The following is a 16706-nucleotide window of genomic DNA, read 5'->3' on the forward strand; positions in this document are numbered from 1 at the left end:
CCTCCAACCACTCATGCATCCATTCTCTAGACTCAGGGTCTATCAAATCAGACACTCTCAGCCCCTCCAAACCTTCCATAATCCCCGAGAACGGCTTAAAGGTATGGGGTCTGGGGATCCACGGATCAAACCACACAAAAATGTTAGACCCTGTACCCACTTGATAACGCACACCTTTGTGCAAGAGATCTCTTCCCTTCATTAGACTCCTCCAAGTGTACGAGTCACTAGGATTGACTCTTGCATTTAAGAAATCCCCATCAGGGTAGTACTTGGCCCTCAAAGTCGTGGCCAATAGGGAATTAGGACACTTGAGTAGCCTCCACCCTTGTTTAGCAAGAAGGGCCTGATTGAATAGCTCCATGTTGCGAAACCCTAACCCCCCCTTCTTCCTTAGTTGCACACATCTTGTCCCAGGCCAACCAATGTATCTTTCGGCCCTTGTCAGAATCTCCCCACCAAAACTCCGCCATACAACGATGCATTTCCTGACACATGTGTTTAGGTAGCTCGAAGCAACTCATTACATAAGTAGGCACCAATTGCACCACCGACTTGATCATTACCTCTTTCCCAGCCATGCTGAGCATTTTCTCTTTCCAACCTTTCATCTTGTTTCTAGTCTTCTCCATAATAAACTGAAATGCTTCTGTCTTGGAGCAACTTACTTCCGTTGAAAGCCCAAGATACTTGTCATGTTTATCGACCCTTTCCACCCCGAGAACAGAAGCAAGCTCCTCTTGGATCTCCATCCTCACATTCTTAACATGACGTTGGGACATCAACTATCTTTCGTTGTGACAAGAGCCTATATAATATGATAACAGTGTCTTGGCTCTATATCACATTTTGAAATATCAAAGTTGATTTAATTAATGTTATAGTTTTTTTTTTTTACTAGAACACTTGAGATATTAGGAGCTTTAACTAGTCTCCAAAGACGATATCGTACTATGTTTTGAAACAGTATTGTTTTTTATAATTTTATATTTTGGGGAAATGATCATTTACCCAATTTCAACTTAAAAATTGCCCACTTGCTTCACTAATAGTTTTTTAACCCCATTTACCCAAAACACTCTAAGGGATTATTTCCCTAATACCCAATTAATTCATTTTTTATTCTTTTTATTTATTTTTGGGACACTTTTGCCCTCTCCTTCTTTGTCACTTATAGAGAGAAGTGATAGGAGACCTTGTCGGACTCCGGTGACTAGTGGCCGGCAGCGGACTCCGGCGACCGGTGACAGGAATCCGGCAACTGGACTGGTGACCGGATTCCGGCGTCTGATTTTATTACCCCCCAATAATACCTAGTAATCGTATTATTGCCCCCCAATAATCATATTATTGCCCTCCAATAAACTTGTTATCGGGGATCAATAATTAGTGAAAAATGAAGATGTTTTGAATTTTGAAAGATTTCGAAGGTTTATCTAAATAAATAATTTTATTATTGCCCCCCAATAATCTTATTATTGCCCCAATAAACATTTTATTGCCCTTCAGTAATCTTATTATTGCCCTCCAATAATCATATTATTGCCTTCAAGTGAACCAAAATGAATACACTACAGACACAATTGATCAATTTATATGTTCAATTGTAAACGTTCACTTTTTTTTTCCTTCCCCATTCTCGGAGCTCTTCCCATCGAAACCAGAAAAGAAAAAAAAAACCATCGAAATTAGAAAAAAAAAAAAAAAAAAACCATCGAAACCAGAAAAAAAAAACCATTAGAATTTTTCTCCGGCCACCCACGCTTCCCCTGTGGACACCCATGCTCCTCCAGCCCGATTCCGGCACGATTCCGACCGGACCGCCTTTGTCTTCTCCAGGTCCTCTTCTCCAGTCGCTCACCTGCAATTGATCTCCGCACTGCCCTTGAGACCCGATCTCGACCTCAACGGCGACTCCTCTGCACCATTGCCGCACCCAGATCAGATTCGTCAGCCCCCCACCGTCGCAGCACCCAGATCGGCGACGACGTATCAGCCCACCCGCCACCTCGCTGCCCAGCCCCCGGCCCCCCACCGTCGTAGGAGCTTGATGTGATCATATTTTCCTATATTTCTATGCCTCTTAATCTTCATATTTTTCTTTAGTTCTCTTTATTTATGATTTATTTACGTTAGTTTAGTGTTTTTGTAGGTTTGTTCCATAGAAAGAAGAAGAAAAAGCCAAAATGAGCTAAAAGGGATTGAAACGTAATGTGCAATCTGAGACTGGGAATCTGCCTGTGCAGAACATCCAACTTCACCGAATTACTGGGAGTTATCCAGATCGAATCAGATAATTAGCCTTATATCATTGGAAAGCTACGGATGTCTACTTTCTGTAGAATTTTACAGATCTTGATTTCGATACTTCTGGAGAAAGTTATGATTATTTGAGTGAAGATAGGTCGGACAGGAAATCTGCTCGGGAATTTACAACCATTCGTGGAGACCTCAAGTTCCGTGGCACAAGAGCATCAATCCTAATGTTTCAAGGAAGTTAATTCAGATGAGTATTCAATGATGAACTTATTCCTACTTTTACAAGAGATATTTCAAGCTTTTCCCATTCCAAATGAAGAAAGGAATCTAAATCCAAGTTTTACAAGGAAACATGAGGACAAAGATGAGCAGAAATCTTCCCTATATAAGGGAGCACGAATTTACATGAGAGGAGTCTCGGGAGCACAATGTAGATGCCTAAGGAGCAGAGACGACTCGTCCATCTTTCCCTTCTTTTCCCCTTCCATTCTTTTTATGTCTTTCCTATGTTTTATTTCGTTATCTTTTACTAAACCTTTTTCTAGGGTTAAGATGATGCTCTATCATGATTGTTTATGTACTTTGATATTAAATTGATGGATTTATAGTTTCTTTATGATGAATTCTTAGTCACTATTTGAATTGATGCTTTATGTTTAAGTTCTTTGATTGATCACCTTAGGGCTTTGCATCTAGTAATTAGAAGATGAATTTGAGGCGTACCTGCAATATAATTCAAATTAGCTTCTTGTGATTAAGAGTTGTGAATTACATTATTGTCGTACCTGAAGTAATGGTTTGCATGATTCTCTTGTTTTCTAGAACGTAATGAGTCCTATGTGTTAAATTTATGCTGTACCTGGATAAACTGCATGTTAGGATATACGACCTCTTCCGTACCTGGAGAGAATCATACACTTAAGGAAAACTATGGTCTAAGTGCCGTACCTGGACTTAGATACAAGAATTGTCATTGAAAGAAACAAAAGAATCTGTTAATTGCATCGAAATATAAATAGGATTGTTAGTGGTTGATTTCGAAACCCTAGGTTTTATCATTATTTGTTTGTTTCTTTAATTCTCAAATTATTTGTTTATTGGAAAACCCAAAAATCAATATCTTCTTTTGCTTGATTGTTTATGTGTTTTTGTGTTTGGATTAATTAGGTTAGGATTTAAATTAATTATCAATCCTCAGTTGGAACGACCTCGTACTTGCACACTATACTAACGACAATTCATGCGCTTGCGAGTTTTAATTAAAATTTCACAACAGAGCTTGATCTCCATAGCCGCTTGGTTATGTTCTCCAATCGAACCGGACTCGAGGACGCCGATTTTCGAGGCTGACGGTGGTCGCTGAGTCGTCTCAGCCGGGAAGAGAGAGAGAGAGACTGGAGGTGGAGGTCGGGGGGGGGGGGGAGAGAGAGAGAGTCTGGGAAGGAGAGAGAGACTGAGAGGAGAGGGATTGGCTAAAATGTCAATAGATGTTAGATTGGGTAAATGAGGTTAAAAAACTCTTAGTGGAGTAAGTGGCCAATTTTTAGCCTAAAAACGGGTAAGTGGTCACGACCCCTTATATTTTTAGGATGTGGATATTGAAAATTGGTGAAGATAGGATCATATATTACTTGTATACTAGCCTTCTCCATACAAAATCGTTTCTCTTAATAATAGTACTAGCATGTGCCCACACTCTGTGTGTGGGTGTTTTTTTTTTTGGGTAAGGAAGTGGGTAGTTTCTTAACCAAAACAGTTTTCTACAACAATAACTACTATTTATTTTATTTTAAGGAATTTAATTTCTTTTTATTTTTTTTAATTTGACATTATTGTCCCTGTTGGTTATTTCAGTTTCTAAAGTTTTTTAATATTAGAGGGTTATATTCGTCAAATTTTTCAATTTTGGAGAGCAAGCTCTTTTCACTTAATAATAGTATAGATAGGGGTCCGGATCAAGGGACACTATATTTTACACAAATTTTGACACACTTTGTGAGCCATTAGATTTTAAAATATTTAATAGTTCAGATTTATTATTTGAATAATGTCAACACAACACCAAATGATGTGGAAATGACATAGCATTACATATTTCTAATTTAAAACTAACTTTTCTTCATTATAAGGAAAAACAAAATTAATAATTTGAAAAATCAAAATCAACAAAAACTAAAAAGAAATAAAAGAGGAAGAAGAATAACAGATTAAGGAGTATTATTCTTATCAATACTGTGCACAATCAAAAGAAAAAAAAATAGCAGAAGAGCATGCCAAACGCCAAAAGGAACATCATCTTCTCTAACTTCAAGCTCTCATCGTCCTTTCCAACTCCAAGCTCTCGTCTCCATGCATTCTCCCAATTACTTTGCTAATTGGAACTAAACAATACTCACAACAAGAACACAAGTACGTATTTATCTTGTTCTTTTGTCGACTTAAAAACAATTAAATTTAGGGTTTAGGCCTAGCTAGAATTGGTTGTGAAGTTTATGGTATTCAATTACCTTTGTTAATGAGCATGTCAAAACTTTCTATTTTCTGAGGAACATGGCTGAGCAGATTCCAACTCTTCCTAAACCTATATGGTATTATGTTTCTCTGATATTCTTATTCATAGGAAGAGAAGAGCATAGAGAATCAAACTTGTCAGGCAAGTTTTGGAATTTGCTCTTACCATCAAGAATCAAACATGCTTGCAATTAATAGAGGTTCTAGAGAGAGTAGGTGGATCTCGTCTGCAATGTGGGGAAGAAAAAAGCAATGCCCCACTTTTTTAGATTTCATGTTAACTGATGGAAAAGAGATGTCAATGGTGATACGATAAGTAAGTTTTTCATCTCACTACTCTTGTGAGGAATGAGGAGTAATATAATTGAAGGCCTGTAGAATTGTGATAGGAACTGGGAACTCTTGTTCTCTGCTCGTTCTTCTTCTTTTTTTCTTTTTAGTTTTTTTTATCGTGTACGGTTAATTTTGATTCTCCAAATTTTCATTTTGAAAAATGCTAGAGATCCCAAATTTTTATACAAAATTTAGATCCCAAATGATGTGGCACGCGCCATGTTAGCATTTTGCCTTAAAAATATATTGATGAGGTGGAATTTATTCATTTTTTATTATATTATATTCAGCCTAAACAAAAAATTAAATTTAATCCCTTATCATTTTCTGGGAATCGCCTCCACAACTCCACCCTCACCATACCAATTAATCTCCAGACTTGATCCCTTTTTGCTATTGCTATTTCATATATCTTGTTGGAGGTTCAGTTCATTCACCCATAACATGACATAAGCAAAAGCTGCTCTGTGTGTGTGTGTGTGTGTGAAGTTTTCTGTTGCAAATCTCCGCCATTAAAATGTATTAAACCCTGCATGTTTAAGTTCTTCCTCTTGTCCATCGTGATTTTTTTATTGAATATTGGGTTTTGATTGCAGCACTAGCTGCACTTTAATATCAGATAATTCACATCCCTTTTCCTATATTTCCAATGAATGATATGATACATGAATCATGTATCCTTGCTGGTAAATAGTCTAAATAACATAATTATCAAAATATGGAAAATCCACCTCACTAGTTTTCTAAACAAAAGCTGATGACATAGCATATGTCACCTCATTTGGTATTAAAATTTTGTAATACTTTTTGGCATCTGTAGCACCACTCTTTAATTTTATTTTTTTCTTATAATGAAGAAAAGTTTAATCTTAGATTAGAAATATGTAATGTCATGTCATTTTCACATAATTTGGTGTTGTGTTGACATCATTCAAACAATAAATCTGAACCATTGAACATTTTAAAATCTAATTGCTCACAAAGTGTGTCAAAATTTGTATAAAATAGTGTCCCTTGATCCGGACCCCATATTATAGATATATAAATGTGTTAGTGTAATATACAAATAATGTAGTTTACTAGTACATAAAGTTTTTGGTTATTAATGAATTAGAATGCTGTCAAGTTACTCATTGAAACAACTAATGTGAATCTCATCTAAGGTCCAAGATATCAAAACTAGAGCTGATATAAGGAAAATGTTAGTGTAAATTTACAGAAAATGTACTCTTTTAGTACGTAAAGCAAATCATGTTGGCTTAAAACTACTGTTCCAAATAAATTCTTGGGCTAAATACTATTTAGTACCCTGCGGTATGGGTCTAACATCAATTCAGTCCCTCGACTTTCAATTTCATAAAAAACACCCCCATACTAGTATTTCTCGTCCAATAGGTCATTCCGTCAGGATTCTGTCAAATGGAGCTGTTAAGTAGCTGACATGGCATGCCAATTGAGCACAAGTGGGGCCCACATGAATGGAAAAATTCTGAAATTTCAAAACAAAATTTCAGAAAAATAACAAATCTCTCTCTCTCTCTCTCTCTCCCCTCGGTTTCTCTCTCATCTTCCTCTTCAATACCTTCTTACTTCTCTATCGTCTGTGTCTTCTTCATAGCAGAACAATTATCTCAAATCAATTCTAAATTGTCTAATATACATAACAAAAAAAACATGGCAATTCGAACTGTGAAACTATATGAACAAAACCCAGAAAAATGAAACAAACAATTGAAGGTTGATGTCTCTAGGCATGAATTCGAGTATTGATTATCTGGGCATTAATCTTAGCGATTGACTTTTATTAACAAATTTTTAGTTTGGATTGCTAATCTGGGAAAAGCCGAGCTCAGAGTGGAAGAGAGGGACAACATCAATGATCTCGATGCCGTCGTTTTGGGGGAGATGCGGCCGAGGAGGATGCCATTGACGATAGAGGCCTTGTGCTTGAGAGCCATCAAAGCAAACAATCTCAAATAACCAATGAATCAGAAACTCAATTTTTCACAAAGCCATCTCGAAATTTGAACATCGAAGCTAAAAGAGAGTCAAAAGACTTAAACAAGAATTTTAGAACAAACCCATCTAGGAGCCTCGAAGTTCAAACTCCTCCGCCCACCCAACAATGAATGCTTGAAATTTTTCAGACCCAGCATCAGAATTTCGCCTATCTCGAAACCCAGAACCCAATTTCATTGATTTCTCAGGTGCAGGTCTGCAGGACATCTATACCCAAGCAGTGGAGTTGTAGTCTTTTCGGGTCGGCCTTGAGAAGGATCAGTGTAATGGAATTTGGTTGGGATTAACAGAGAAGAGCGGAGCAGAGGAGGAAGAGGGAAGAGACACTCTTTTGCTATGAAGAAGACACATAAGACAGAGTAAGAAGATAATGAAGAGGAAGATGAGAGAGAAACCAGGGGGGGGGAGAGAGAGAGAGAGAGAGAAATTTGTTATTTTTCTGAAATTTTGTTTTGGAATTTTGGAATTTTTCCTTTCATGTGGGCCCCACTTGTGCTCAGTTGGCATGCCATGTCAGCTACTTAACGGCTCTATTAGTCTATTTGACAGAACTCCAACTGAGGGACCTATTGGACGAGAAATACTACTGTGTGGGGTGTTTTTGATGAAATTGAAAGTCGAGGGATTGAATTGATGTTAGACCCATACCACATGGTACTAAACAGTATTTAGCCCTAAATTCTTCAATCCCAACAAGAACAAATATTCCACAGAACCATTGTTCGGATACTGTTTGCCTTCTGGTTGAGGCGAAGAGACACTAAAAAAATTCAGATACTCTGCTCTCTTAATCATTAATTTACATATGCACCGGAACAAACTTGTTTTTCAGTTCAATTTTTTAATTCTTGGATTAGAGACAGCAAATTGAAAATGAAAGTGCTTACTTTGTGTCAATCAAGAATAAATATATGACCATTTAGAAAAAGACAAGTAGATCGTTTGCCTCCATCCATTGTCAAATCTTCAAGTTACAACCCAGTAACCCAGAAATCCTGATCTGCTAGCTAAGAATGGCTGATCCAACTTCTCTTCTGCCTCAACCCAATAGAGAAGAAGATCCAGAAACTCCAAGCAACAATCTCCACCACTCCTTGGACCAAATAATTGAGCAGAGTGAAGCAAGTTTTGGTTGGAACCAATTCTTGCAATCCATCCTTGTTTCCTTGGCATCACTCTTTGATGGAACACAAACCTTTATCAGTGTCTACACAGATGCCACACCTACATGGCACTGCACCAGTGGCACCACAACCTGCAACACAAGCTCAGATATCTGTGATCTGTCTACCTCTGATTGGGCTTGGGATTCAATTTCCTCCAAGACAATCATATCAGATTGGAACCTCCAATGTTCAAGCTCATTCATCACAGGCCTTCCAGCCTCGTCTTACTTCATGGGTGGTGTGATAGGTGGGTTGCTTCTTGGCACTTTAGCTGATTCCTCGCTCGGCCGCAAGAGACTGCTAGTAATCTCTTGCATTACAATGTCTGTTGCTGCATTTGCAACAATCTTCTCTACAAATGTGTGGATTTACTCTGCACTGAGATTCGTAAGTGGAATTGGCCGTTCGTGTATTAGTACATGTGTGCTGGTGTTGTTGATGGAGAGAGTTGGAAGAAAATGGAGGCCTAGAGTTGGAATCATGCAGTTCTTCTTTTTTACACTTGGTTTTTTGTCACTACCAGCTATTGCTTACATTAACAGAGCTAATTCATGGAGAGCTTTGTATCTATGTACTTCAATTCCTGCAATGCTTTACTGCTTATTGCTTCAGTTCTTTGTTAAGGAGTCTCCAAGATGGCTCTTCATGAATGGCCGTGGAGAAGAAGCCATAGCAATACTGAAGAAATCTGCATTGTCAAACCCGAATAGTGAATTCAACTCGGTGTTGTTGTCAGCAGACTTGCTCTCTAAGGTGCCGGAATCTACAAAATCTATTGATCCATACAAGTCAATGAAGGACTTGTTTGCCAAGAAATGGGCTATGAAGAGAACACTTACGGTTATGGTGCTTGGTTTCGGCATTGGAATGGTCTACTATGGTATGCCACTAGGGGTTGGAAATTTAGGATTCAATATCTACCTAAGTGTTTTGTTCAATGCTTTGTTAGAGATACCTTCATATCCACTCACATTGATCATACTAGAAAAATGGAGCAGGAAACTCTCAGTGCTTTGGTTTTGTTTGGTAAGTGGAATTTGTGGTGTGGTATGTGCTGTGGTGGGTGATAAGCAAAAAGTGATTAGAATTGTGCTGGAGTTGGCTTCTTTCTTTTGCTCACGAACAGCTTGGAATCTGATATCTATGTTTACAGTGGAGTTGTTCCCAACTTGTGTGAGGAACTCTGCTACATCTTTGTTGAGGCAGTCATATATTTTGAGTGCTGTATTTAGTTCAATGTTGGTTTCAGTTGGGAGCAGCAATGGGTTTCTTTCATATGGAGTTTTTGGAGTGGCTATATTTGTGTCTGGATTTTTTGTGGCTTTTCTGCCAGACACTAGAGGTGGAACACTTTGTGATACCATGGATGAACAAGAAAGAAAAGAGAGTATGATTTTGGGATGAGGGATTTGGATTTTTCTTTTGTATTTTTGGATTGTTGTTTGGTGATGCCGGTCGATCCTTGGACCTATTAGTCTTCATAAGTAAAGCAAAGGCCACTAGGTCAAGAAGGGACCAGCATATTTTTGGAATTTGTTTATCAGAAAGATTTGTCACTTAATTTTTTTTTTTTTTTTTAAAATAATTATGTAGATCTTCCTATTTTGTTGGGTTATCATGTGCCCTGTATCTGGGGATAAAATTGAATGGTTTAAATAGATGGAACATTCTTCATCATGCTGAATTGCACTAGATTGTGGTTGTTTTAAGATAAAGCCTCGTTTGGTTTAGTGGTCTATTGATTGAGCGTCTTGATTGGGAACCCTTTTATCCGCGTTCGATTCACGAAGCTGTCAAAGTGGTTAAGCACTATGCTACAAGCCTGCAATGCACAGTTGAAGCATTTCATATGCTCCGAGGGATTCATTCATTTTTTGTGTTTGGTAAGCACAATGAAATGAACAAATTTCCCAAAGAAAGGGAAAAAGTTGGGGAAAGTGATATAAATTTCTTAGTAATACAACAACAATGGAATGAAAAATTTAATAGAATCTTTTAATTTTCCATCTCATTTGAAAAACAAAAGAATTATTTTCATTTTTGCGAACCAAACGAGGTCTAAATGTTTTTGGAATTTATTATTAATTCCAATCTAGCTAATGTTTTATTGAAGAACACCACACTTTTCTCATATGGTTCATGAATACCTCAGGGATGACATGATCGTGAGAAAGAATACGACATGAAAATAGTATAGTATACAAAATTCTCAATAAGAATTACTATATCTATCATCAAGGAATCCACGGTGCTAACTTTGATATTGAACTTGGAGACATCTCTTCGATATGCTAACAAAGAAATAAGGGAAAATTTCACAAACAGTACACCAAATAAAGGCCACTAATAATTCTTATACATAAAGTTCTAAACCAAGCATTTCGGTACACGAAATCTGAAACTCGACCCATTATCAGTACACGACTTCAATGATGCCGTTAATTTGAGGGGTAATATGGTATTTTCAGTTTTTTACTCTGAGCACCCGACTTTCTTTCTCTGGGCACCCAACGCTCTCTCTCTCTCTCTCACTCACTCATTATGCGCACCCATCTCTCTTCCTCCCTCCCAATCCCGATCACCTCTGCAATTCCAACCCTAATCAATCCACAGCTTTTAACCTCTGCTGAATCAACAACTACAACAACAGCAACAACGACTCAATTAGGAACAATGCAAATCAATTATGGGACTCACTTTCCTTCCCGTCCTTCACCTTCAGCCTCCAACAGCCTATTATTTACCTCCTCATCCGCTGGAAGCACCTTCTTCTGCGCCTCCTTGCTTCTGGGTTTTCGGTATGAAACTTCGAGTCGTCAAATCTGGAATTCTCGCTCTCTCTCCTCCACCGCACTTCTCTAAGCAACATCGCTACTCACCTCCACCACCATCATGCTTCTTGGTCTCCAATGAGTCAAACCCAGAGTTGATTTGGACACCTACACCTGACTTCTCTCAAATCTTTCTCAACCAATTAGTTTTTGTGTTCTAATCCCTTGTGATCTTCTTTTTGTTTTTGAGATGGGTACCAGAAAGAACAAAATTGACATAGAGCCAATCTCAGACCACTAATCTCGCATAGTGGCCTTTACCAGCAGAAGAACAAGTTTGCCATTGCTGTGATCTTCGAGATTGGTCAGCCTTACCTCGAAGTCGCGGTCTCGCTGACGATGTTCCAGTACTTGACGACTATGTGGAGACCAAATGGGGCTTATCGGCGATTGCGAACAGGGCCATTGTAGGATTCGAGTCTCTGGAGCGGGGTTTGGGTTCTAACATCGAAGACTTGGACGAGACCGGAGATATTGGCGGCGGCGATGAGGAGGTCATCGCAGCGGAAAGAGGTAGAGGTGACGACGTCGTTTAAGGAGATGGTGGAAGTGGGGGAGAATTGCTGCCACATTCACCGTCAAAGCCGAGGACTTCCCCACAAGCAAGAACACAGCAAGATTCCAAGCGAACGCACATAAGGAATTGGTCCCAAAAATCACGTAATCGAAATGGAAAATCGAGGTGTCCGTCGGGTATGGATTTGGAAGGTGGAGGGGATGCGGTGGTCGCCGGGGTCGAGGTTTCTGGGTTTGGGTATGTGTGTGTGGGGGGGGGGGGGAGGGTGAGACAGAGAGGGAGATCAGGAGAGAGTCAGAGGAGATCAGGAGAATTTTTTTTTAACCAAAAAAATGAGCCAGAGTGTGAAAGTACTAAATTACCCTTTGACAAATGCATAATGACATTAGAGTCAACGGCGGCGTCATTGACGTCGTGTCTACATAGTGGGTCGGGCTCGAGAGTCCATGTACCAAATTGATCGGTTTGGAACATTATGTATAAGAATTATTAGTGGCATTTACTTGGTGTACCGTTTGCAAAATTTTCCCAAGAAATAAGTACAAAAAGCAACGAACTTGCCTATAGAAGAGAGGTACCTTTCCTTTTTTTTTTTTTGTACCAAAAATACTATAACCCTGCTCTAATAATCTGAAAAAATCAGGTTGCAATTGGGACCTCTCTGGCATCTCATTTTACGGGCCTCTATGATCTCCTCTTTCAATATGGAACCTTTCGTTTTCATGGAGTTCAAGCCCCCATACTGCCATCTATCGCTCAGAATCTATTTGGTGTTCCATCTACACACAAACCTAGGCGTCCCATTGTCATCAGGAATGAGGATGTGAGGCTTGAAGCGGCAAATTAATACGGTGTTAGCCTTACCTCCTGCTGAAACAGACCAAGCTGCAGTCAAGAAAGGGCGTCCATCCTCACCATTCACATCCCCAAAGAAACTGAAAAATCCTTTTGGAGAGAGTAGCCAGGCTACAAGCCCATCCATGCTCCAAAAGAAGAAAAGTTGCTGGAATTCCACACCAAATTCTCTGCCAAGTCTCTTGGATTGATTGAGGCTCCAGGGGGAATCCTGATTCCTAAGGAAGAAGTTATCAAACAAGAAGACATGCAGCCGATCAAGAAGAAGAAAGGAATGCCTCTGGGGTCGAAGAACAAAAACCCCTCCAAGAGTAAGAAAGTTTCTGCTGAAGATGTGATGAGTGTCATCTGCCCTAGCAAACCTCCAAGCCCTAGTGTTAAGGGCAACGAGAAAATTTAGTTTTATTTCCATTTGAACTTTGCCTATTTACTTGTCATTGGTAATATAATTTATAGGCTTTCTTTGAATAAGTGAGGATGGGTACCGTTAAATTGATCGGACCTAATCTATGTATCGCTGTGGTTTTTATCACAAACTCTTTATCTACCCAGAGATGATAGAGGAAAGATGTATCGCTGATGGTCCTTTCTGGCCTGAGAATTATTAATATATCGACATGATATTCTTAAAAAAAAAAAAAATCGAAAAAAATGAGATTCAAGGATTATTATTATTTAAAAAAAAAAATGGGCCAATATTGACATGGTCATGGAGATCATATGATGCGGATACAAGTGGACTCTTGCTAGAGTGATTTGCATGGTGACGATTTCCAGCTTCTTCATAACTGTGAAAGTCTGCAGTCTCCATTCTCTCCTATCATCACGCTTATCTCTATCCTCGATTCCCGTTATTCTGATCTTCTTTCCCTCCTCATCTCCTTCTCTTTCTCAACGCCCTATCGATATTTATAAGAACATTGCACCTTTCAACAATCTCATCACCATTTTTTTCATTCAATCTCACCCCTTATCCAAGACCCTTTTTTTTTTCTATCAAGAACCACTCTTTTCAACAATGGGGAAAAACCCAGTTCGAGTTCTTGTAACTGGTGCTGCTGGTACGGTCATTCTCCTAAGTAAACTCTGTTTCAAGTGTGTAATTTTTCTCTGTTTCGCTTGTATCAAAAATGTCGATAAAGAGAGGAAAATTTTAAATTTGATGTTGTCATGTGATCATTAAACTTGCTATATTAATTCATGATTCGGAAATTGAAAACCTTTACAAAGCAACGTCATTGTTAATTGACTAGGTTTCATTATAGATTGAGAATGCATTATACTGTATTCCTTGGTTTTTAAGGAGACCAAACAGAAAGATTGGTTCTTTTCTTTGGAATAACCGAAGATGTATTCTCTGTTTCTAAGTTTCTTCTGGACTTTGTTTTGGCATCTGATTGGCTTGTGTTGGAGGTGTCCGTGCAGATTCTTTTTGCGAGGGATTCGTATATTAAAACAGAGGGGGTGGATTGTTTTCATTGGGACTGGATTAAGTGCTTTGATTTTAACAGGAATTGTTTGTTGCATTGTATAATCTTTTTCTATTTGAGAAAAAATTGTATAATCTGTTTCTTCTGAGAAAAAATATGGAGCACATTGAACTGGTTCAGAAAATTTTAGTGGTTCTTTTCACTGTTGCCTTCTTTTGGAAGCTTATTACATACATGTGGAGCTTCTTGAATGTGGAGAAGGATCCTGTGATAGTATTGGTTACTGGGGCTGCAGGCAGGCTCAAATCATTTCTCTTGTTTTTTGCCCTCTCTTTCAAGTTAAAAAGTGTTTAAGTTTCATTTTCATATGATGTTTTTCAATGTATAAAATAAAAAGTGATTTCATGTCTTGATATCAACTTTATAATTTAAAAAAAAAACTTGGCTTGAGTTATCTAATTGTATGTCTCTCAAGTTGAGAAAATAATGACATGGGACATCATTTTGAATGTGAAGCATTAGTTATTCAAAATTCTTCTGAAATTTACTGAAGAGATGTAATTTGGAACTTTGGTGGCCACTCGAAATCAAAAATGACTTGCTAGCGATGAATTTATATTCTTCAAGGTTTTTCGCTGGTTTCTGCGATGTCCCAAAATGATTTGGACTTATTTTTCTGTTTGAATTACATCTTAATGTAATTTTGTATTTAGATCTTTGATATGATTTGTAACTTTCATGCATATAACATGAAATTCTGATTATGCTCAACAGGGCAAATAGGCTATGCTATTGTTCCGATGGTTGCTAGGGGGGCCATGCTTGGCCCTGATCAGCCTGTGATTCTGCACATGCTTGATATTCCTCCTGCAGCTGAGGCCTTGAATGGGGTAAAAATGGAACTGATTGATGCCGCCTTTCCTCTTCTCAAAGGTATGCTAATGAGGTTTAATCTTCAAATGCTACTTTAAGGGGTGTGTGTGTGTGTGTGTGTATGTTGAATGCTAAGTTTTAAAGCTAGATTAGCAATCTTTTCCTTTAAGGAGTCTTAGAATTTAGCGTGTACACGTCTGTAGGTGTTGTGGCTACAACAGATGTTGAGGAAGCTTGTAAAGGTGTCAACATTGCTGTTATGGTTGGTGGATTCCCAAGGAAGGAAGGTATGGAAAGAAAGGATGTGATGTCAAAAAATGTATCAATCTACAAGGGTCAAGCTTCAGCATTGGAAAAGCACGCTGCTTCAGATGTCAAGGTGATACTATTGTTTATGTTCATGCCTACATTCAAAGTTTGGAGATAATGTTACTGTGTTTTAAGTTCCTTGCTTACACCATGCAGGTTCTGGTGGTTGCTAACCCAGCAAACACCAATGCACTCATCTTGAAAGAATACGCACCTTCAATTCCAGAGAAAAACATCACATGTCTTACACGACTAGATCATAACCGAGCATTGGGGCAAATCTCTCAGAGGCTAAATGTTCATGTTGGTGATGTAAAGAATGTTATCATCTGGGGAAATCATTCTTCAACTCAGTATCCTGATGTCAATCATGCAACTGTTGGAGACAAACCTGTCAGACAACTTGTAGCTGATGATCAATGGTAACTCAAAGTAATAATAGGCAATTCTGACATCTTTGTTTTGTGTCACTTATATGTTGTCCTCTATTTTTTCTCCAGGTTGAATACTGAGTTCATCACCACTGTGCAGCAGCGTGGCGCAGCCATTATCAAAGCTCGGAAACTATCAAGTGCTTTGTCTGCTGCAAGTTCTGCCTGTGATCACATACACGATTGGGTTCTTGGGACTCCTAAGGTTTCTTCTCACATTTATGAGAAATTTGTTGTTTCCAAATACTAATGATTTTCTTAAAAATACTCTATAGAAATCTAATATATCTTTGTTGCCTTTAATGTCATTCAGGGGACACATGTTTCCATGGGCGTGTATTCTGATGGTTCTTATGGAATCCAGGAAGGCCTCATTTATTCTTTCCCTGTTACCTGTGAGAAAGGGGAATGGAAAATTGTGCAAGGTTAGTTTATAATTTTGTCTCCATTCAGTCATAGTTAAGAAAAAACCAGAGAGTTGAACTCAGTTTAACAAAAGATTACTGGTAATCAGGTTGCAAGTTTTATTATAGTACAACTCATCCTCTTTACGAGGCTATTTTTGTGCATTCATCATTTGGAGTTTGCCTATTTTTTAATGCAGGACTGAAGATTGACGAGTTCTCGAGGAAAAAGCTTGATGCAACTGCACAAGAGCTCATTGAAGAGAAATCGTTGGCCCATTCATGTCTCAACTGATAATGAACTTTCTTGCTTCAGATAATAATGATAGGAACTCAATAATCCATCAAAGAATGGAAGAACACAAATCTGTTGTCCTTGTAGTTGTAGGCAGGACATGTGGTTTGCTATCCAAAGTTGATGTTCTTGGGCTGAATATGTTCATCATAATACATGTATGGTGCATGCCCAAGGAAATATTTATATTAGTTTGAACTGATTGAATCTTATTTTCTATAATTGAAAAATTAGCATTTCTAATACTGAGGGAATATGATTATAATTGGTGCAAGTTAGAATACATAATTTTAATTAGTAGATATTTTTGATATTATTTGGCGACAATCTTTTGATGTTTATTATAAGCTTAAGGAAAGTCGTAGTGGCCACTCTTTGAAAAAAAAAAAAAAAATTACTATTATCCAATTGGTAAATGATTTCAGCTTAGTTATCACATTTTTCTTCCATGATATGTTGTGATTTTCAGCACC

General features: G+C 38.2%; 2 protein-coding genes across 3 annotated transcripts; both read left to right on the plus strand.

The window, feature by feature from the left end:
• Positions 1-7953: 7953 nt before the first annotated feature.
• LOC133732497 (organic cation/carnitine transporter 2-like) lies at positions 7954-9861 on the plus strand. Its single transcript, XM_062160062.1, has one exon. It carries the CDS (start codon positions 8136-8138, stop codon positions 9690-9692), a length of 1557 nt encoding a protein of 518 aa, XP_062016046.1. The 5' UTR covers positions 7954-8135; the 3' UTR covers positions 9693-9861.
• A 3557-nt stretch (positions 9862-13418) lies between these two features.
• LOC133732759 (malate dehydrogenase, cytoplasmic-like) lies at positions 13419-16478 on the plus strand. Of its 2 annotated transcripts, none has more exons than XM_062160344.1 (7): positions 13419-13552; positions 14696-14854; positions 14998-15173; positions 15260-15525; positions 15604-15739; positions 15848-15959; positions 16139-16478. In XM_062160344.1, exons 1-7 carry the CDS (start codon positions 13510-13512, stop codon positions 16231-16233), a joined length of 987 nt encoding a protein of 328 aa, XP_062016328.1. In that variant the 5' UTR covers positions 13419-13509; the 3' UTR covers positions 16234-16478. The 2 variants fall into 2 exon arrangements, with proteins under 2 accessions (XP_062016328.1, XP_062016327.1); XM_062160343.1 differs by lacking the exon at positions 13419-13552 and adding an exon at positions 13975-14216.
• The last annotated feature ends 228 nt before the right edge of the window (positions 16479-16706 follow it).

This window comes from Rosa rugosa, chromosome 2 (genome assembly GCF_958449725.1).
Source record: "Rosa rugosa chromosome 2, drRosRugo1.1, whole genome shotgun sequence".
NCBI classification, from domain to species: domain Eukaryota; kingdom Viridiplantae; phylum Streptophyta; class Magnoliopsida; order Rosales; family Rosaceae; genus Rosa; species Rosa rugosa.